Source organism: Notothenia rossii (assembly GCF_949606895.1).
Source record: "Notothenia rossii genome assembly, chromosome: 1".
Classification (NCBI taxonomy): Eukaryota; Metazoa; Chordata; class Actinopteri; order Perciformes; family Nototheniidae; genus Notothenia; species Notothenia rossii.
In genome coordinates, this window is record NC_136912.1 from 52,031,626 (window position 1) to 52,048,175 (window position 16,550).

The 16,550-nt window shown below is 41.9% G+C and overlaps 2 protein-coding genes across 3 annotated transcripts in view; both read right to left on the reverse strand.

Annotated features, from left to right (window-relative positions):
* Positions 1-714: 714 nt before the first annotated feature.
* vps37c (VPS37C subunit of ESCRT-I) lies at positions 715-14,615 on the reverse strand. The gene is made up of 5 exons (XM_079672341.1): positions 14,042-14,615; positions 13,497-13,606; positions 11,271-11,442; positions 4,551-4,633; positions 715-2,857 (listed from the first exon to the last, which is right to left on the reverse strand). The coding sequence occupies exons 2-5, from the start codon at positions 13,587-13,589 to the stop codon at positions 2,129-2,131; spliced, it is 1,077 nt and encodes a 358-aa protein (XP_079528467.1). The 5' UTR covers positions 13,590-13,606; positions 14,042-14,615; the 3' UTR covers positions 715-2,128.
* An 873-nt stretch (positions 14,616-15,488) lies between these two features.
* LOC307033715 (uncharacterized protein) overlaps positions 15,489-16,550 on the reverse strand; it is a 129,660-nt gene continuing 128,598 nt past the window's right edge. For both annotated transcript variants that reach the window (XM_079672255.1, XM_079672256.1), the window contains exon 16: positions 15,489-16,091. In XM_079672255.1, the coding sequence (XP_079528381.1) occupies positions 15,712-16,091 (380 nt within the window). In that variant the 3' untranslated portion in view covers positions 15,489-15,711. The remainder of the gene's footprint in view (positions 16,092-16,550) is intronic.

The window sequence follows — 16,550 nt, forward strand, 5'->3', positions numbered from 1 at the left end:
TGTATAGTCACTGATAGTGAGGACTCATAGAAATAAAACAATATTCCCTTTGTAATCATTGTCAAGAATCAGGTCATATTCAACAAGCAGATGTGGAGAGGAGAGGGATGGAGAGGAGAGGGATGAGGCTGGGTCTGCAGACAGACGCTCGGTCACTGTCCACATTAGGGTGAGCTCTTCACTCGCTCCATCAATCGCTCTGAACACTAATCTTAATCTTATGTGACAGGCTAATCTAAACCTAAATCTATATTTTGCTGGGAATGGTCCGATTCCAACAGGCCCCATAAAACATGTGGTAACCTAAGCATTTTAACGTGGGAAGAGCTTTGACACTCTGAAACACATCAGTTCGGAGACTTTGTATTTATTTATATTTGTTGGACATGTGTACAATCTGTAGCTAACGTTTGTCGCTTAAATTAGATAGTTCATTTATGGTATAGCAAACATCTGCCTTCCGGTTATTGAAATGTCTTTCAAACACTTGGTAGTACTGTACTGTTGCCTTGTCTTGCTAGCTATTTGTAATTGTTGTGGAATAAACGACATACATGAAACTACAAATGTAAGACATGACAAGGACAGCTAACCACAGCTGAATATGATAGCTGCCTCTATGTCCAGTTACCTGTCCAGTTTGGGTCCAACATGCAGACAGAACTTGAGGAAAGACTTAAAGAATACGTTCCCCATATACACAGGAAGGAGATGTTTGTTAAACATATTCATTTATTTTTGCTGCTCTCATGATTTTATAACATCGGATCATAGGACCATAGAGCTCAACAGGAAGCTGTTCACACCATCGTAATATCATCTATACAAAGTGATCATTTATCAAAGTTGTTACAGCTAACAAGCTTTCACTTACTCCAGGTGGTTTTAAATGGGCTTTGGGTCATTTCCAAAAGTGAAGTGTTGCAGGGGCTGCTTGGCTTTTGTGGCCCTGGCACCAGACTGATATGAGGCTTACTAAGAGACATTTAGTACCTGCTATTGATCCTAACCCAGGACAGAAAACTGACCTCAGAAAATATCTAAAGAGCTTGTTAGCCTGGAGAGCTTTTCCCCCTCTTCAGAAACTCGTATTTAAATGAAATGATAAACCATTCTGAGAACAAATACCAGAGGGAGTAAACCAGTACATAAAACAGGAAAGAAGCTTCCGCTCAATCTCATGTTCACCTTGGCTAGTGTGTCAGTGGTTAGCTAGCCAGCTACACTAGTTTAGCAACAAGCCTTGCTAGTCACTTGGCCTCGCCGCTTCCTGCTGCGCCAGGCTTATCACGGACGAGAGGACAAACTGCTGGAGCCAACTTACTCTTCTGACGTTAACAATAAATAAGAGAAATGAAAACAAATTGAAGCACTATCATCGTCACATGGTTCTTTGGTTGACGGAAATAAAGGGTGACCGGAAATACTGGTGGTCCCTCTGCCCACAGGTGATTATGCATATTTCAAATACACCTCCCACATTTAGGTTTATTGTATGTAATAGGTTGGAATAGAGCAAGCATATGTTTAATCTTAAATACACTTAATACAAGAGACATCTTTGTGACAGCCATCCCTTTGCCAATTTAATTGCATTTCATAAGCCCAAGGACATAAATGTTCTATTCAAGTCTTTTCTCAATGCAGACTGTGCTCATGAATAACAATGTGAAGCAGACAGATTCTGAGCGGACACAGATGTGGTGTTACAAAAAGGGAATGCACTTGTGTGTTTATAAGGACTTTCTGATTGCTAAATAGCAACACACACACGCACAAGGAATGGAAGAGTAGAGAGGGGGCGATGTAGAGAGGGCCAGATACAAGTGTTTTAACACTTTAACACAACGCAACAACCTGAGACTAGTGTGGGGGAGTCATAAGGGTGACAGAGTGAGTGAAAAGGAAAGGGAGAGAGATGGAGAGATCAACAAACATATATGTAGGAGAGAAATAGTGCAACAGAGATAAGTAAAGTCAGAGACGTCTCTCAGCATGGCAGAGAGGAGGGGGGAGAGAAGGTAAAAGACAAGAGGAGGAGAGGAAACTGGGATTAAGGGGGAGAAGAGGACAAAGAGGTGAGATAGCAAAATAGAGGAAGAATTGAGACAGAAGAGCAGTAGTGCTTTCATGAGTATGGCTGTGGAACTCCATATCCTGGTCTGTAGATGGGTCTCCCTGTGGGGGACTGAGAATTGGAATACGGGGGCCCGGCGGGGTAGCTGTAGCCCCCATAGCTGTAGGAGGCCGGGTAGGGTGCGGGGCCAACATGAGAGTGGCTGGGGGTGTACTGGCCAAATGCTGAGCCTGGGTGTGGGGCAGGGAAGGAGGGCTGGGTGGGGTAAGGGCAAGCAGCTGGATCCGGAGGTCCAAATGCAGGCCTGGGGCCAGAGAAGCTCCCCGCAGGGGTGAAAGGTGAACCAGAACCTGGGTACGGAGGGAACTGCGATGGGGGGTTGGCTGGGCCGGAGCCTGATGCTGCCGCAGGGGGAGGGTTGGGTTGGGAGACAGGGTAGGGACTGTAGGGGAGGCCAGCAGCGCCCCCTGCAGACGAGGAGGCAGGCTGCGAGGCGTTCTGGTAGCTGGAGGACTGAGGTTTGGAGTTTGGCTGCTGCGGATTTGATGTTGTTGCCGTAGTTGTCTGTTGATTCCATGGGGAAGGTTTGGCAACGGGGTCTTGGCTGATGCCTATTGAGGAGGTCATGGCGTTGGGATTGCCATCCCTCCTCTGTCGTAGGATCTCCTGGAGTTTCTCTATCCGCACTCGTCTTTTGTGAGCGAGGGAGCGCAGGGAGAGAAAGCGATCCAGGAAGAAGTCCAATGGCAGAGAGCCCTCCAGAAACTCATCAGCGAGAGCCTGCACACAGACGCACAACAAGGGACAGAAACGCTTACTGCTAAGCAGCTAATCCGAGTAACAAGTACTGAACTCCCCCCAAACAAGTTCTCAAAAACTCCTCCCCCCACCCAGGAACTTCTCAGTTTGTCTCCTGACGGTCTAACAGGCTGCTCACACAGCAAGAGGCTGCCATTGAGAGAGGTTCCATGTCCTATCTACTTTCTGGTCTTAATGCTCAGAGGAACAGTGTGTACCCCTGTGCTCCTGTGGTGGACTGGGTTCTCCTTAGTGTGTATTTTTGATCCACACATATTTGTTTTCCTTTTAAAACCTCTGCACATGCAAACACAACCCGCTTTCTGTGCACGGATCGATGTGCATTCGTGTGTGGGTTTTTTGAGACTCCCCTGAGGCTAACCCGATTCGTACTTGTAATTTTTTCTATCTATAGCCAATCAGATGTCTCCTCGATTCTAAGCCAATCACATGAGCGCGCCCCCACGAGGGTAGATTTCTTGCGTTCATGACGTAGCGCTTCATGTACTTATTTTGCGCAGTCCGGAGCTGACTATAGCTGATTATTAAGGTACAGCGCCACTTTCCGAACCATTGATGAATGCTTGTGAGTACACAAAAACGGCAGGCAAAACCGTTTTAAATGTGTGTTTCTTGTATGACGAATACAGCTGCTTTATTTATGTCTGTATGAAGTTGTTGTGAGTGTGGAGGGAGCAGCTACAGGTTAGCTTAGCCTAATCAATCAGTGCACTACGAAACCAGTGCTAGACAGTGAACTGTCAACGGGAGGGAGCCCAGCCGGTCATTATTAACAGGAGAGCTGGATCTGATCGATATGGACATAAACGCAAGTGAAGTATAACCGGGCGCAAGAGAGAGATCAGATCAGCTGCTGAGTCTGACGGAGAGACGTAGCTCTGCATGATCACCTGATGCTCCGCCCTCTGTTTAGCGAGCTGACCGGACAGCGCAAAATGCGTATATGAAGTGTCATCATGATCATAGACTGTATATATCATGAACGCAACAAATTCTACCCTCGTGGGGGTGCGCTCATGTGATTGGCTTAGACTGGAGGAGACATCTGATTGGCTACAGATGAGAGAAATTACAAGTACGAATCGGGTGACCGTCAGGGGAGTCTCAAAAAACCCACACACGAATGCACAGCGATCCATGCACAGAAAGCGGTTTGTGTTTGCAGGTTCAGGGGATTTAAACGGAAAACAAATATGTGTGGATCAAAAATACATATCTAAAAAAAATGTCTGTTTGGATTTTATTTACATATGAAACGGAACACATTTGTGTGTGCATTGAAAAACACAAGTGTGGATCATGAAATACAAGTGTGAATCCTTTTGCGGATCATGAAATACAAGTGTGAATCCTTCTGTGTGTATGTGTGTATTATGAGACTGTTCTGAGCCCATACTATGTATACTACTATACTTTATCAGACACTGCCTACTATCTGTATTTGTACGTGTGAATAGAACAGGACTGACATTACCCTTGTGAAGAAAACATAGCCCTCACATTTACATTGAGATGTGGTGCAGGGAATGTGTGTGTGTGTGTGTGTGTGTGTGTGTGTGTGTGTGTGTGTGTGTGTGTGTCTGTGTCTGTGTCTGTGTGTGTGTGTGTGTGTGTGTGTGTGTGTGTGTGTGTGTGTGTGTGTGTGTGTGTGTACCTCGGACTCTGCCTCCGATTTGCTGCCCTCTGTCTGCAGTCTGGAGAACAGAGTCTCTGGGGACAACTGACCCACCATCCCATCTGAGGAGGAGACAGAGAGAGACGCAGGTTATAAGATGTATTTTCAAATTCAGTTTTCTTTTTAACATTTTCTAGAAAAAAGCTTGGGGTGCCACTTGATTTAAAATATGCCGCAAAGCTTATTTAAATGTCTTTCCCAATCACGGCCAAAGTAGAATGGCCCCCACGCAAGCTTTAAGTGATCTATTATTGAGTCGTTTATGGGCTTAGATATGTCTCATAAATATTTGTGAACATAAAAATGATTTGTTTGTAGATATGTGATTTGTAAATGTAAAACACCATCCACAAATGCATTTAAAAGATTTGCAAACTCACAAATACATTTGCAAATGTAAAACGGATCTGCAAATAGGCAAAATATTTTCACAAATAAAAAAAAGATCTGTGAATAATACAATTAATTTACAAATAAACAAAAGGAATTTGTGAATATCTCTTTAACAGACAACTTTCGATCAGGCATTTGTGAATCCATTTTGTATTTGTCAACCAAAAATGCGCTTGTGGATCTCAAATCTCTGCTTGTGGATCGTCTTTTTACACACAGAGTTTTGAGACAAACTTTCCGCCGGTCTCGACTGAAATCTGCTCGTGTCACTCAGTTATTTTCGGAAACCACGTGATGGCCTGCTGAGGACAACATGTCCGGGTTTCAAGGTTTCAAAGTAAGAGCATGATGGTTTGTTTAATGTGCCGTTTTTGTATTACTATAAAGAACAGCAATACGTTAGGTGCATTCTTTATCACCATCATGTTATAGTGATAGTTAGTTTGTGTTAGTTTATTTGTTCAATACAGCTTATTTTGAGCACATTCGTATGCATTGATGTTGAAGTATTTAGGCTACGCCACTTTCGGGTCCCGGGGGGCTACAGCTGGCAGAAAAGCAGCCCCAGAGATAACTCTTTCTTCATATTTTTTGTGTATTCAGTCAAGCGGGTCAAAGTTACAAAGCACTTCACATCTTATTAATCGGCCTAGTTTTACCTTACCAGTGCAGTGGTAAGGTAATCTGTACAAAAGCACCGTATTTAGGTCAGCCTTCACAGTGAGGCTAAACGTTGTAATATTCATCGTGTCCTTTCTACTGTTTATGTATATCCCTGTTTATTGCTTGTATTTGTATTTAATTGTATTATGTTAATACTTGTTTTCCACACATTTCCCAATTTGCCTGCCTGCCTGCCTATACCTACCATTGGGAAATGTGTGGGAAAAGGTGGAAAACAAGAATAAACATAATACAATTAAATACAAATAAAAGCAATACACAGGAAGTGTATATATTACAAAATTTCATGTAGCCTTACTGTGAAGGCTGACCAAAATACGGTGCTTTTTTACAGATTACCTTACCACTACACTGGTAAGGTAAAACTAGGCCGATTTAATAAAATGTGAAGTGCTTTGTAACTGTATCACTATAACATGATGGTGATAAAGAATGCACCTAATGTATTGCTGTTCATTATTGTAATACAAAAGCGGCGCAATAACCCTCTTGAGTCTTTTTTAGATGTCTACTTAAATCACCTTTTAAATGTTATACATGGCACCCCGTGTGTTACATATCAAAATGTTCAGGACAGTCTCTGTATAAAATCACTCACCTTAGAGCACTGTGTGATGAGATAATTAGCTCTAAAGCTGAACATCTGATTTTTTTTTAAATCTTCAAAACTCTTTTTTCTGGTGTTTTAGATTTGGTTTACCAAAGTCTTAGGTTCACAAAAGTAGTGTAATATATGACTTACACTGTAGATACATTTGGAATTCATGTCTAAAATGAAAATGTTTAAATTCGAATTTTGAGTAAAATAGTTGTTTATCAATCTATTTTCCCCACAGCAGGGACTCAGGACTGAATGACTTCATATGACATACCAAGGTTGTGTGATGTGTACAAATACAAATTCAGCATTAGAACTCTTTTTCAACCAACAATTTATTATAAATATGTTTTTTTCAACCAACTATTTATAAAAATATAAGAAACTGGAAAATCTTACAATTTACAATATCAGAACTTTTTCAACCAACTACTCATTATAAATGTAAAGACAGGAGGAGCAGTGGAAGGGTCTTTGTCCGTCTTCCAAGACCTGCTGTGCAGGTGGGGGTGATGGTGCAGGGCTGCTCGTGGCTGTGTTGGAGGGAGGTACGTTTGATTGTCCCGGGTTGATGCTGGTGGCTGTGTGGAAGGTACGTGTGCTCTAAGACACCTCCTTGCTGGCCGGGTTGATGCTGGTGGCTGTGGTGGAGGCCTTTGTGCCGAGGTGTATCTTGACCTGGTGGCAGGCACAGCTGGAGGTTCTGGCTCCTGGATATACGCCGCCTGTGGGCCGCTAGGCCCAGGCAGATGTGAAACCTCTCTGTAAAGCAAATTAAAATGTAGGACAATAATTACTACTAAGTTCATTGAAATAAAGTTCAAGTGGCATGTTGCTTAAAACAAGGCACAAACACACACACACGTAAATAAATCTATAACAAAATCCCCTCTGTACAAAACAGTAAAATACATGTCTATAGCCACTGTAAATGTCTCCGTCGTGGGACGAATAAACGATAATCTTTTCATCTACACATGTAACCTCACTTTTACACATAAAAAACTATAACACAGAGTAAAAGTTGACTATTTGAGAGTCTATATTGTCCCAAGAAAAAGTTCAATAAACCTATTGTTCATTTGTGCGGTATTCCACAGAAAGTGAAAGTACACTATTGTTGTAATATTTACACTTACCCATGTCCAAATGGATCCTTGTTGTCCCTGTATTCTTCTTCTTCAGAAGAGTCAAAGCCTTCTGGTTCTGATGCTCCATTTTCACGAGTGCTAGCGAAAATAATCTCTAGCACGTCCGTAACCGTTATGTTTATTTTAGCCATTTTCTCAGTCTCTCTCTTGTTTCCTCACATACGTTAACTGATGGGAGACACGTGGTTTATGTTTTTTTCTTGGTCGGTAGGCCCTTAGTGATTTCTTGAGTGTCCATTTGTCATTTCAGACCAACATAGCTGCAGCTGCCCCGGCCGAGATGTACTTGACCGACATACGATACAACCAAATCCCACACAGTGTAATGCAAAGTCAAGCTGCTTTGAGTGGCCTTATTGGCTGCTGTGAGTCGTCGGGTTAAGTCTCACAATAGGTACCGCTGGAAAGCTACAGTTCTAGCGATTCGGTGGTTATCTGCATGATATTTGTACTCCTTATAATCAAAAATATCTGATTAAATACGTAGAATATGCGCACTTCGACATGGCGATGCGAGCGTCGACTCCAGAGGGAAGCCATCACGCTCTTACTTTGAAAGCTTGAAATACGGAAATGTCGTCATCAGCAGGCCATCACGTGGTTTCCAAAAATAACTGAGTGACACGAGCAGATTTCGGTTGAGAACGGCGGAAAGTTTGTCTCAAAACTCTGTGTGTAAAAAGACGATCCACAAGCAGAGATTTGAGATCCACAAGCGCATTTTTGGTTGACAAATACAAAATGGATTCACGAATGCTTGATCGAAAGTTGTCAATGTTAAAGAGATATTCACAAATTCCTTTTGTTTATTTGTAAATTAATTATAGTGTTCACAGATCTTTTTTTTATTTGTGAAAATATTTAGCTTATTTGCAGATCCGTTTTACATATCTTTTAAATGCATTTGTGGATGATGTTTTACATTTACAAATCACATATTTTCACACAAATTATTTTTATGTTCAAACAAATATTTGTGAGACAAATATATGCCCATACTCGTTGTTCGACTCATTCATTGTGTGCAGCTCCGGAGGGAACAGCATAAGACACCCTCAGTCCTCTGATCGTTGACAGGGAAACGCTCCCCACAACCCCCCGATTGGTGGTGGAACAAGAGAAGAAAGCCCAGGGCGAGCCGCAGAGAGAGGGCCCTGGCCTGGGACAAACACACACGCTTCATCCTAAGAACTTATTAAGCTCCACCCGTGTAAACACAAGCGAGGCATGTGAGAACAGGAGTCCTCAGGTCTGACATGGATATCGTTCACTTTTAAAAACATGCACCGCCTTATCATAGACTATACAATGGGGCAAAAAAGTATTTAGTCAGCCACCAATTGTGGAAGTTCTCCCACTTAAAAAGATGAGAGAGGCCTGTAATTTTCATCCTAGGTATACCTCAACTATGAGAGACAAAATGAGAAAAAAAAGAAATCCAGAAAATCACATTGTCTGATTTTTAAAGAATTTATTTGCAAATGATGATGGAAAATAAGTATTTGGTCACCTACAAACAAACAAGATTTCTGGCTCTCACAGACCTGTAACTTCTTCTTTAAAACACTCCTCTGTCCTCCAGTTGTTAACTGTATTAATGGCACCTGTTTGAACTCGTTATCAGTATAAAAGACACCTGTCCAAAACCTCAAACAGTCATACTCCAAACTCAACTATGGCCAAGACCAAAGAGCTGTCAAAGGACACCAGGAACAAAATTGTAGACCTGCACCAGGCTGGGAAGACTGAATCTGCAATAGGTAAGCAGCTTGGTGTGAAGAAATCAACTGTGGGAGCAATTATTAGAAAATGGAAGACATACAAGACCACTGATAATCTCCCTCGATCTGGGGCTCCACGCAAGATCTCACCCCGTGGGGTCAAAATGATCACAAGAACGGTGAGCAAAAATCCCAGAACCACACGGGGGGACCTAGTCAATGACCTGCAGAGAGCTGGGACCAAAGTAAGAAAGGCTACCATCAGTAACACACTACGCCGCCAGGGACTCAAATCCTGCAGTGCCAGACGTGTCCCCCTGCTTAAGCCAGTACATGTCCAGGCCCGTCTGAAGTTTGCTAGAGAGCATTTAGATGATCCAGAAGAGGATTGGGAAAATGTCATATGGTCAGATGAAACCAAACTAGACGTGTTTGGAGGACAACGAATGCTAAGTTGCATCCAAAGAACACCATACCTACTGTGAAACATGGGGTTGGAAACATCATGCTTTGGGGAAGAATGAATGAATGGGGCCATGTATCATGATATTTTGAGTGACAACCTCCTTCCATCAGCAAGGGCATTGAAGATGAAACGTGGTTGGGTCTTTCAGCATGACAATGATCCCAAACGCACCGCCCGGGCAACGAAGGAGTGGCTTCGTAAGAAGCATTTCAAGGTCCTGGAGTGGCCTAGCCAGTCTCCAGATCTCAACCCCATAAAAAATCTTTGGAGGGAGTTGAAAGTCCGTGTTGCCCAGCGACAGCCCCAAAACATCACTGCTCTAGAGGAGATCTGCATGGAGGAATGGGCCAAAAATACCAGCAACAGTGTGTGAAAACCTTGTGAAGACTTACAGAAAACGTTTGACCTCTGTCATTGCCAACAAAGGGTATATAACAAAGTATTGAGATGAACTTTTGTTATTGACCAAATACTTATTTTCCATCATAATTTGCAAATAAATTCTTTTTTGCTCACCATTCTTGTGATCATTTTGACCCCACGGGGTGAGATCTTGCGTGGAGCCCCAGATCGAGGGAGATTATTAGTGGTCTTGTATGTCTTTCATTTTCTAATAATTGCTCCCACAGTTGATTTCTTCACACCAAGCTGCTTACCTATTGCAGATTCAGTCTTCCCAGCCTGGTGCAGGTCTACAATTTTGTTTCTGGTGTCCTTTGACAGCTCTTTGGTCTTGGCCATAGTGGAGTTTGGAGTGTGACTGTTTGAGGTTGTGGACAGGTGTCTTTTATACTGATAACGAGTTCAAACAGGTGCCATTAATACAGTTAACAAGTGGAGGACAGAGGAGGCTCTTAAAGAAGAAGTTACAGGTTTGTGAGAGCCAGAGATCTTGTTTGTTTGTCGGTGACCAAATACTTATTTTCCACCATAATTTGCAAATACATTCTTTAAAAATCAGACAATGGGATTTTCTGGATTTTTTTTTCTTATTTTGTCTTTCATAGTTGAGGTATACCTAGGATGAAAATTACAGGCCTCTCATCTTTTTAAGTAGGAGAACTTGCACAATTGGTGGCTGACTAAATACTTTTTTGCCCCACTGTATATGCAAAGGGCTTAACTGTTAATATTAGATGTTAATTGAAATGTATTAATCCATCTTTCAATGTCTATATTACATATTTATGAGACATTTACTGTATTTATATATTTCCTTTACCATTAAAACCAGCTGGAATATACAATATATTTGTCAAACTTCAAAGTGTCTGACATTTATAATAACCTCAATAACTAAACATACGCCTGGCACCAAAGCCTTTCTCAACATTATAGTGTGTGGTTTATTCTATTGTGTTTGCGTAAGGAGAGTATTTTAAATTAATTCATTGTTCAATTGAATGTTTATTCCAGCCAATATGGTTTAATGTATTTCACTCAGTAATCATAATGTCTTAGCTCTGATGTATCAGTACAAAGTGTGTTTTAGGTGGACTGCAGGAGAGCTTGGAAACATTGTCTTTGTAGTGACATTTCCACAGTTAGAACCATCACAGCTCATGGGTCACTGGTTCCTCTCCACCTCTCCCATTCATTTCTCCTCCCTGAAGATCAAGACTCACTTTGTTGTCCTGTACTGTAGATACCCCTCCCTCCCTCCCTCTCTCCCTCCCTCCCACTTACCTCTGAGGGAGCAGTGTTGTCTGTAGGTTTCTCTGATGGCCTCTAGCTGAGAATATCTCTCCACCAGCACCTCCTTCTCTGACTCCACACGGGGCTTCATGTCCAGGTTCTGCTCAGCCAGGCTGCGGTTTGAGGCCAGGGCCATCTCTCTCTCCAGCTGAATGTTCTGGATCTGAAGGGAAAAGGAAAGGCATAGGATTATGGCAGTTTTACTTTTTAGGATATTTCTAGATAGCACTACATTAATTTTGCATTGCAAATAACAGTATGTAGTGTGTACAACTGGGTCAATATCACAACATTCAAACGTTCTGTTAACAGGGCGCTTCTCCTTATCTGCTGCAAAGATCAGAACAGGGGGTGTTGTTTGCATGCTGTACAGATGTATTTTGGGTTTATCTTCTTCTAAGAAGTAGCAGTTCATACGTGAATGGTGTGGAAGGTCTTCAGTCTGTGCAAATTGTAAGAGGTGAAATAACAACCTTAAAAAAAAATTGGAAATCAAATAAAGGTCGAGCAGCATATTGCCAATAGCAAACTGAAAAAACCCTCTAAATCTGATGTAGCAGCCTATTATGTTTATTGTTGGCATGTCAATTTGTTTTGTTGATATTTATAATGCAATTTTATTTTTCACACTTCGTGGCGGGGATTAGCTGCACAGGGTTAGCCAAGAGGAGAGCCACAGGAAAAGCTGCAGTGGGAGAATGTAAACTATTGTTCTTTGTACTTCTGATATCGGATCAACGGTATAAAGTCCACATAAAGTACGTTCTTGTCTGACTGGATCATTCCCCGAGTACGATTTGCTATCTGGTGCCTCAGCGGCAGTTTTACTTTTGATTTAATTTTTGGTTTTATTTCTTTATGATTTTTGCTGCTACATCTGATATATTACACAAATACAAACGGTAATTAAGGGTATTGGGTTTTATCCCGAAATACAGGATGGCTTGCAAAACACATTCAAAAATGTGTAAACTAATCTATAGATCTGACTATAATTAAATGTTTTGGTAGGGAGGCTAACTTTGATATTGTATCATTATACAATGTTAAACTAAAGGGGCATTACTCACAGCAGAAGTAACTGGAGCAAAGTAACTGTATGAGCAATGTATTACTTTAAGTCTCAGCAGTGCCTGATTTATCACATCACATCATATATATTATCACATCTTATGTTCACTTCTGTGCCAGCAGCGTGAGCCAGATGTTGCCGTGCACTTACAGTGCCGCAGTAGGATGCATTATAAGTGTTAATTTACTAAAAAGAAAACATGATTTTGTGTACGCAGCAAGTGGTTTTAAGATTCAAAACAATATTTAAGATGATAGGTGCTGGACAGAAGAACATTTAAAGTAAGTAAAAATAAATTACACGTTAGATAATGCTTTGAGGAAATGTTTATAACCCACTGTCTTTAAGATATGAAAGATAGCCTGCTTACTGAATTGTACTATTTATTTTTTTAGATAAATAAAGCAGCGTGTAGCTTATATTCTATTGCATAAGAATGCCTTTAAGCAACACATTTATTTAAAGGAATACTTCAATGTAATTGAATTTGGATCTCCTCGTGTCTTTGACAGGGCAATGATATTAAAACCCGTTTCATTTCAACATTCACAAAGCCTGGATTGAATGTACACAGTATGCTTGTCCATGTTTTTGAATGGTCATATTCATATAACTCAGCCCTTTTTATGTGAACACACTCATATCCAGACTAAGAAACCCTGGCTTGACTAACCAAGTTGATAACTACCATCGTATTACAGTTTAGCAGGATTGCATTTTTTAGGGTTAATGAAGCCAGATAGCACAAAGATATCCTGGGTATACTATGTTGAACTGTGAGCGGTCTTTATTTCAAGTGCAGGGTGTGTGAAGGAATACAACTAACATAAGTAGGTGTCCATTACAAAAATATTTTCGAACATTTCTCCACAGTGGTTACAAGGGAAAACATTATTTACTCACTCCCCCCTCCAATACTGTCCAGTCACTTCGGGGTTTGAAAAACAACAAGCAGTTTTTTTTATTAGAACTGCATTTTGGATGGTTTGTGTTTTTTTTACAAACACTCTTAACATATTTAAGAAGTAATTAATCAAATCCCCTCTCCATAAATTCGTTCATCTTAGCTCGAGCTTATTTGATAGCTATGACATACTGTATTGTAAAAATGGAAGCCTTATATCATGTAAATTCCCACTTTTTACCTCGTCAGACTCCAGAGCCATAGACTCTACCCTCTCCGGGTTGTCCAGGAGCTCCTGGAGCTCCGATTGGCTCAGGTCCTGGAGCTTCTCCATTTGATTTGCCAGGATGGCTGTCCGTCATAAAGGAACCAGGAAATAAGAGTTAAAAACAATGTTTTGAAACGGAAAGTGATAGTCAAAGGCCCAACGTTTGTATTGTAACGCTACTAACCTTTAATAGACAACAATTAGCAATGTACTAATCAAGACATTGATAACAAATCAAGACAAAACAGACCATGTCCCCTACAGCCACTCCCTTAATAAAATAGCAACCGATACCTAACGTTATATGACACACGTCGGCAATTCTGGTCAAAAGTAAACGCTGGTGATTTCGAATGCTACATACCGTACACTGTTTGTTTACTTTATAGCTTTTATTTAAAAAGCATTCATTCAAACTATCGAGGCAAGTGACTGCAGGCCACGAACTGAACAGGCTGTTCAGACGAACACTGTGGACAGCAGAGCAACAACACGGCGGAAAATAAAGTGGTACTTACATGACGTTAGCAAACCCAGTTCAGCCTGACACTGAGTGCTGGTGACATCCAACACCACCTCGGTATTTTCACTGACAGCTGACGTGACACGTCCTCAGAATCTCCGACCAGCCCTAACTCAATCCCGCTGAACGGAATGCTATAGAGTCCTTTTTCGACGCACTTAAACCGGCAAGCCAGCTAATTCCTCGGCCGACATGCAGTCCGCCCTGACGGCTTAGCTTCAGTGATCTGATGACAGCAGTCCGTATGAATCCAATTTCAGGCACTGACACTCCGAGGGAAGCACAGCAATCCCGCGACGAAAAACGGAGTCAAGAATGTCGCCACTCGCTCCTGACGAAAACTATCCAACGCCTCTGTATTCCGGTAATGCTTACTGTAGTAAACAGAAAAGTTCAGTCGACCTATAACGACAGAAAACGACCAAATGTTGGCTAAAAATAGGAAAGTTTCACCTCACACTGACAGAAACGGCTGCCATTTTAGGAACCATCGACGTTCCACGGTTTGGGGGGGGGGGGAGAGACACACATTTTTAATATTTTTAACATCACCGTTAAACCTTAACAAACTCCTAGTGTATATTAACTATATTCAAATACTTACTGTTGAGTAAACATTTTTGGTGTTTATATGTTATTCCTGGGCCCGTTATCCCTCTGGTGTCCCCCTGCAGGGTAATGGTAGGTTCCAGTGCTCAGCTGATGTAAGGGAAACCCCTGTGACGGTAATGTCCGATCTACTGCAGCCAGTGCTACTGTCAATTGATACCTTTACAAATGGCTACTTATTTTTCATTGAGCCACTCTTTCAAAATGCATTAACTATTACCAGGGCTGCACATAACTGGTGCGCAGGTGCGCATGCGCACCCCCCGCCAAAAAAGAGCACCGGATCATTTGAAAAAAGGCGCATTTGCGCACCAACATTGAGAGAGAGAAAGAGAAAAGAGAGATGAGAGAAGAAAGAGAAAATAGAGTAGAGAGAGATAGAAAAGAGAGAGAGCTATTTGCGAGTTGCATACTGTAAGAACTGTTAATATAGCAGGGTTTCCCACACATAGACTGTACTTGGGCGGGCCGCCCAGCTATATTAACGGTCGCCAAAGTATAATTCGCGAGCTATTTAGGTTTAATTGTTTTAATCCGTCCACGAGCACGACGGCATCTGCGATCCCTCGCTATCGCGTGAAGGGTCTGCTTTATGCGCTCCGCACAGTAACCCTGCTGCGTGTTCACTAGCGCACCCCCCCCCCGTTCATAAAGTGAAGTACCCCTCAAAAGGTCCGGTTTATTTAATTTTAAGGATGCGCACCAAGCAACATCTAAAGGTGCTCCTTTGAGAACCAGGGCAAAACAGTTATGTGCACCCCTGACTATTACATCATCTAAACTCAACTACCTTTCTAATTTGCACGTTTACAGCTAGGCCAATATTCTTAAAATCAAAATCAGAATAGGATTTATTACCAAGTAGGTTTACACATACGAGGAATTTGCTTTTGTATGGTGCATATAAAGACACAGAAAGTCTATTATAACAAATTCACAATTTGTACATATGAGACATACTATACTGTATTTAAAGTGGAGAGCTGTGCTGTTTAAAAAGAGGTAGTGTGGAAAAGAAATGTGCAACAAGATGCTATTTGCATGATGTGATGTACATTATTGTAATGCATAATGTTTATCTGGGTGGATCAAAGTCAGTGTCAGTGGGGGTCGTGGGCCTTGTTGATGAGGCCAGTAGAAGAGGGGAAGAAACTGTTGGTGAGAGGTTTTGGTCCTGATGGAGTGCAGCCACCTGCCAGAGGGGAGCGGGACAAAAAGTTTGATTCCAGGGTGGGAGGGGTCGGCCACAATCTTCCCGCTAGTGCAACGTATCAGATGGTGATGGAGGAGGTGAGGATGGACTCGATGATGGTGGTGTAGAAGTTCCCCACAACCATCTCCACTGTCTGGAGACCATTGATCTCCAGATGGTCGATGTCCCACCTGTAGGCAGACTCGTCCCCACCAGTGATGAATGAGTCTGCCTATTTGTCTACCTGGTGATGAAAACGGTCATCTAATAAGCACACACACTGAACGCTTCATTTAATTCCTTGACTACCTTGAGAGAAGACTTATGCTAAGTATTTTTTGATTGTACGTCTTTAAAGGAAGCCAGCCATATTATAATTTACCCCAGTTTCACAAGTAAACTAAAATGTTGGTAACCTGAAACTGTCTGGCTGATCCATGATATTTGTTACCAGAATTTTTTTGGGGGAAAGGGGGAGTGAGTCTGTGGAGTGGGTAATTTTTTCTTTGACCTTTCTCTCCATTCATCAACCCCATAAAGGAGGCATAATGTTTATGACCAGCAGCCACATGATCATGTCCCTCTCAAAAGGACTGAAAAACTTCAGTTTTCATATGCACAATATGTATAGCATAGTGTTGAGTGGAGTGTGGGGGTGAAGTGGGTCTTTGAAGGTGTTGTGGAGATTCAGCACTCACAACAG

Bases quoted from the DNA above. Each gene is read 5' to 3' on its own strand.
- vps37c (XM_079672341.1), bottom strand. From the start codon at position 13,589: ATGGAGAAGCTCCAGGACCTGAGCCAATCGGAGCTCCAGGAGCTCCTG. The intron at 11,443-13,496 runs GTAAAAAGTGGG...TTTTCCCTTCAG, and splicing joins TGGCTCTGGAGTCTGACGAG to ATCCAGAACATTCAGCTGGA. The intron at 2,858-4,550 runs GTACACACACAC...GTCTGTGTGCAG, and splicing joins AATCGGAGGCAGAGTCCGAG to GCTCTCGCTGATGAGTTTCT.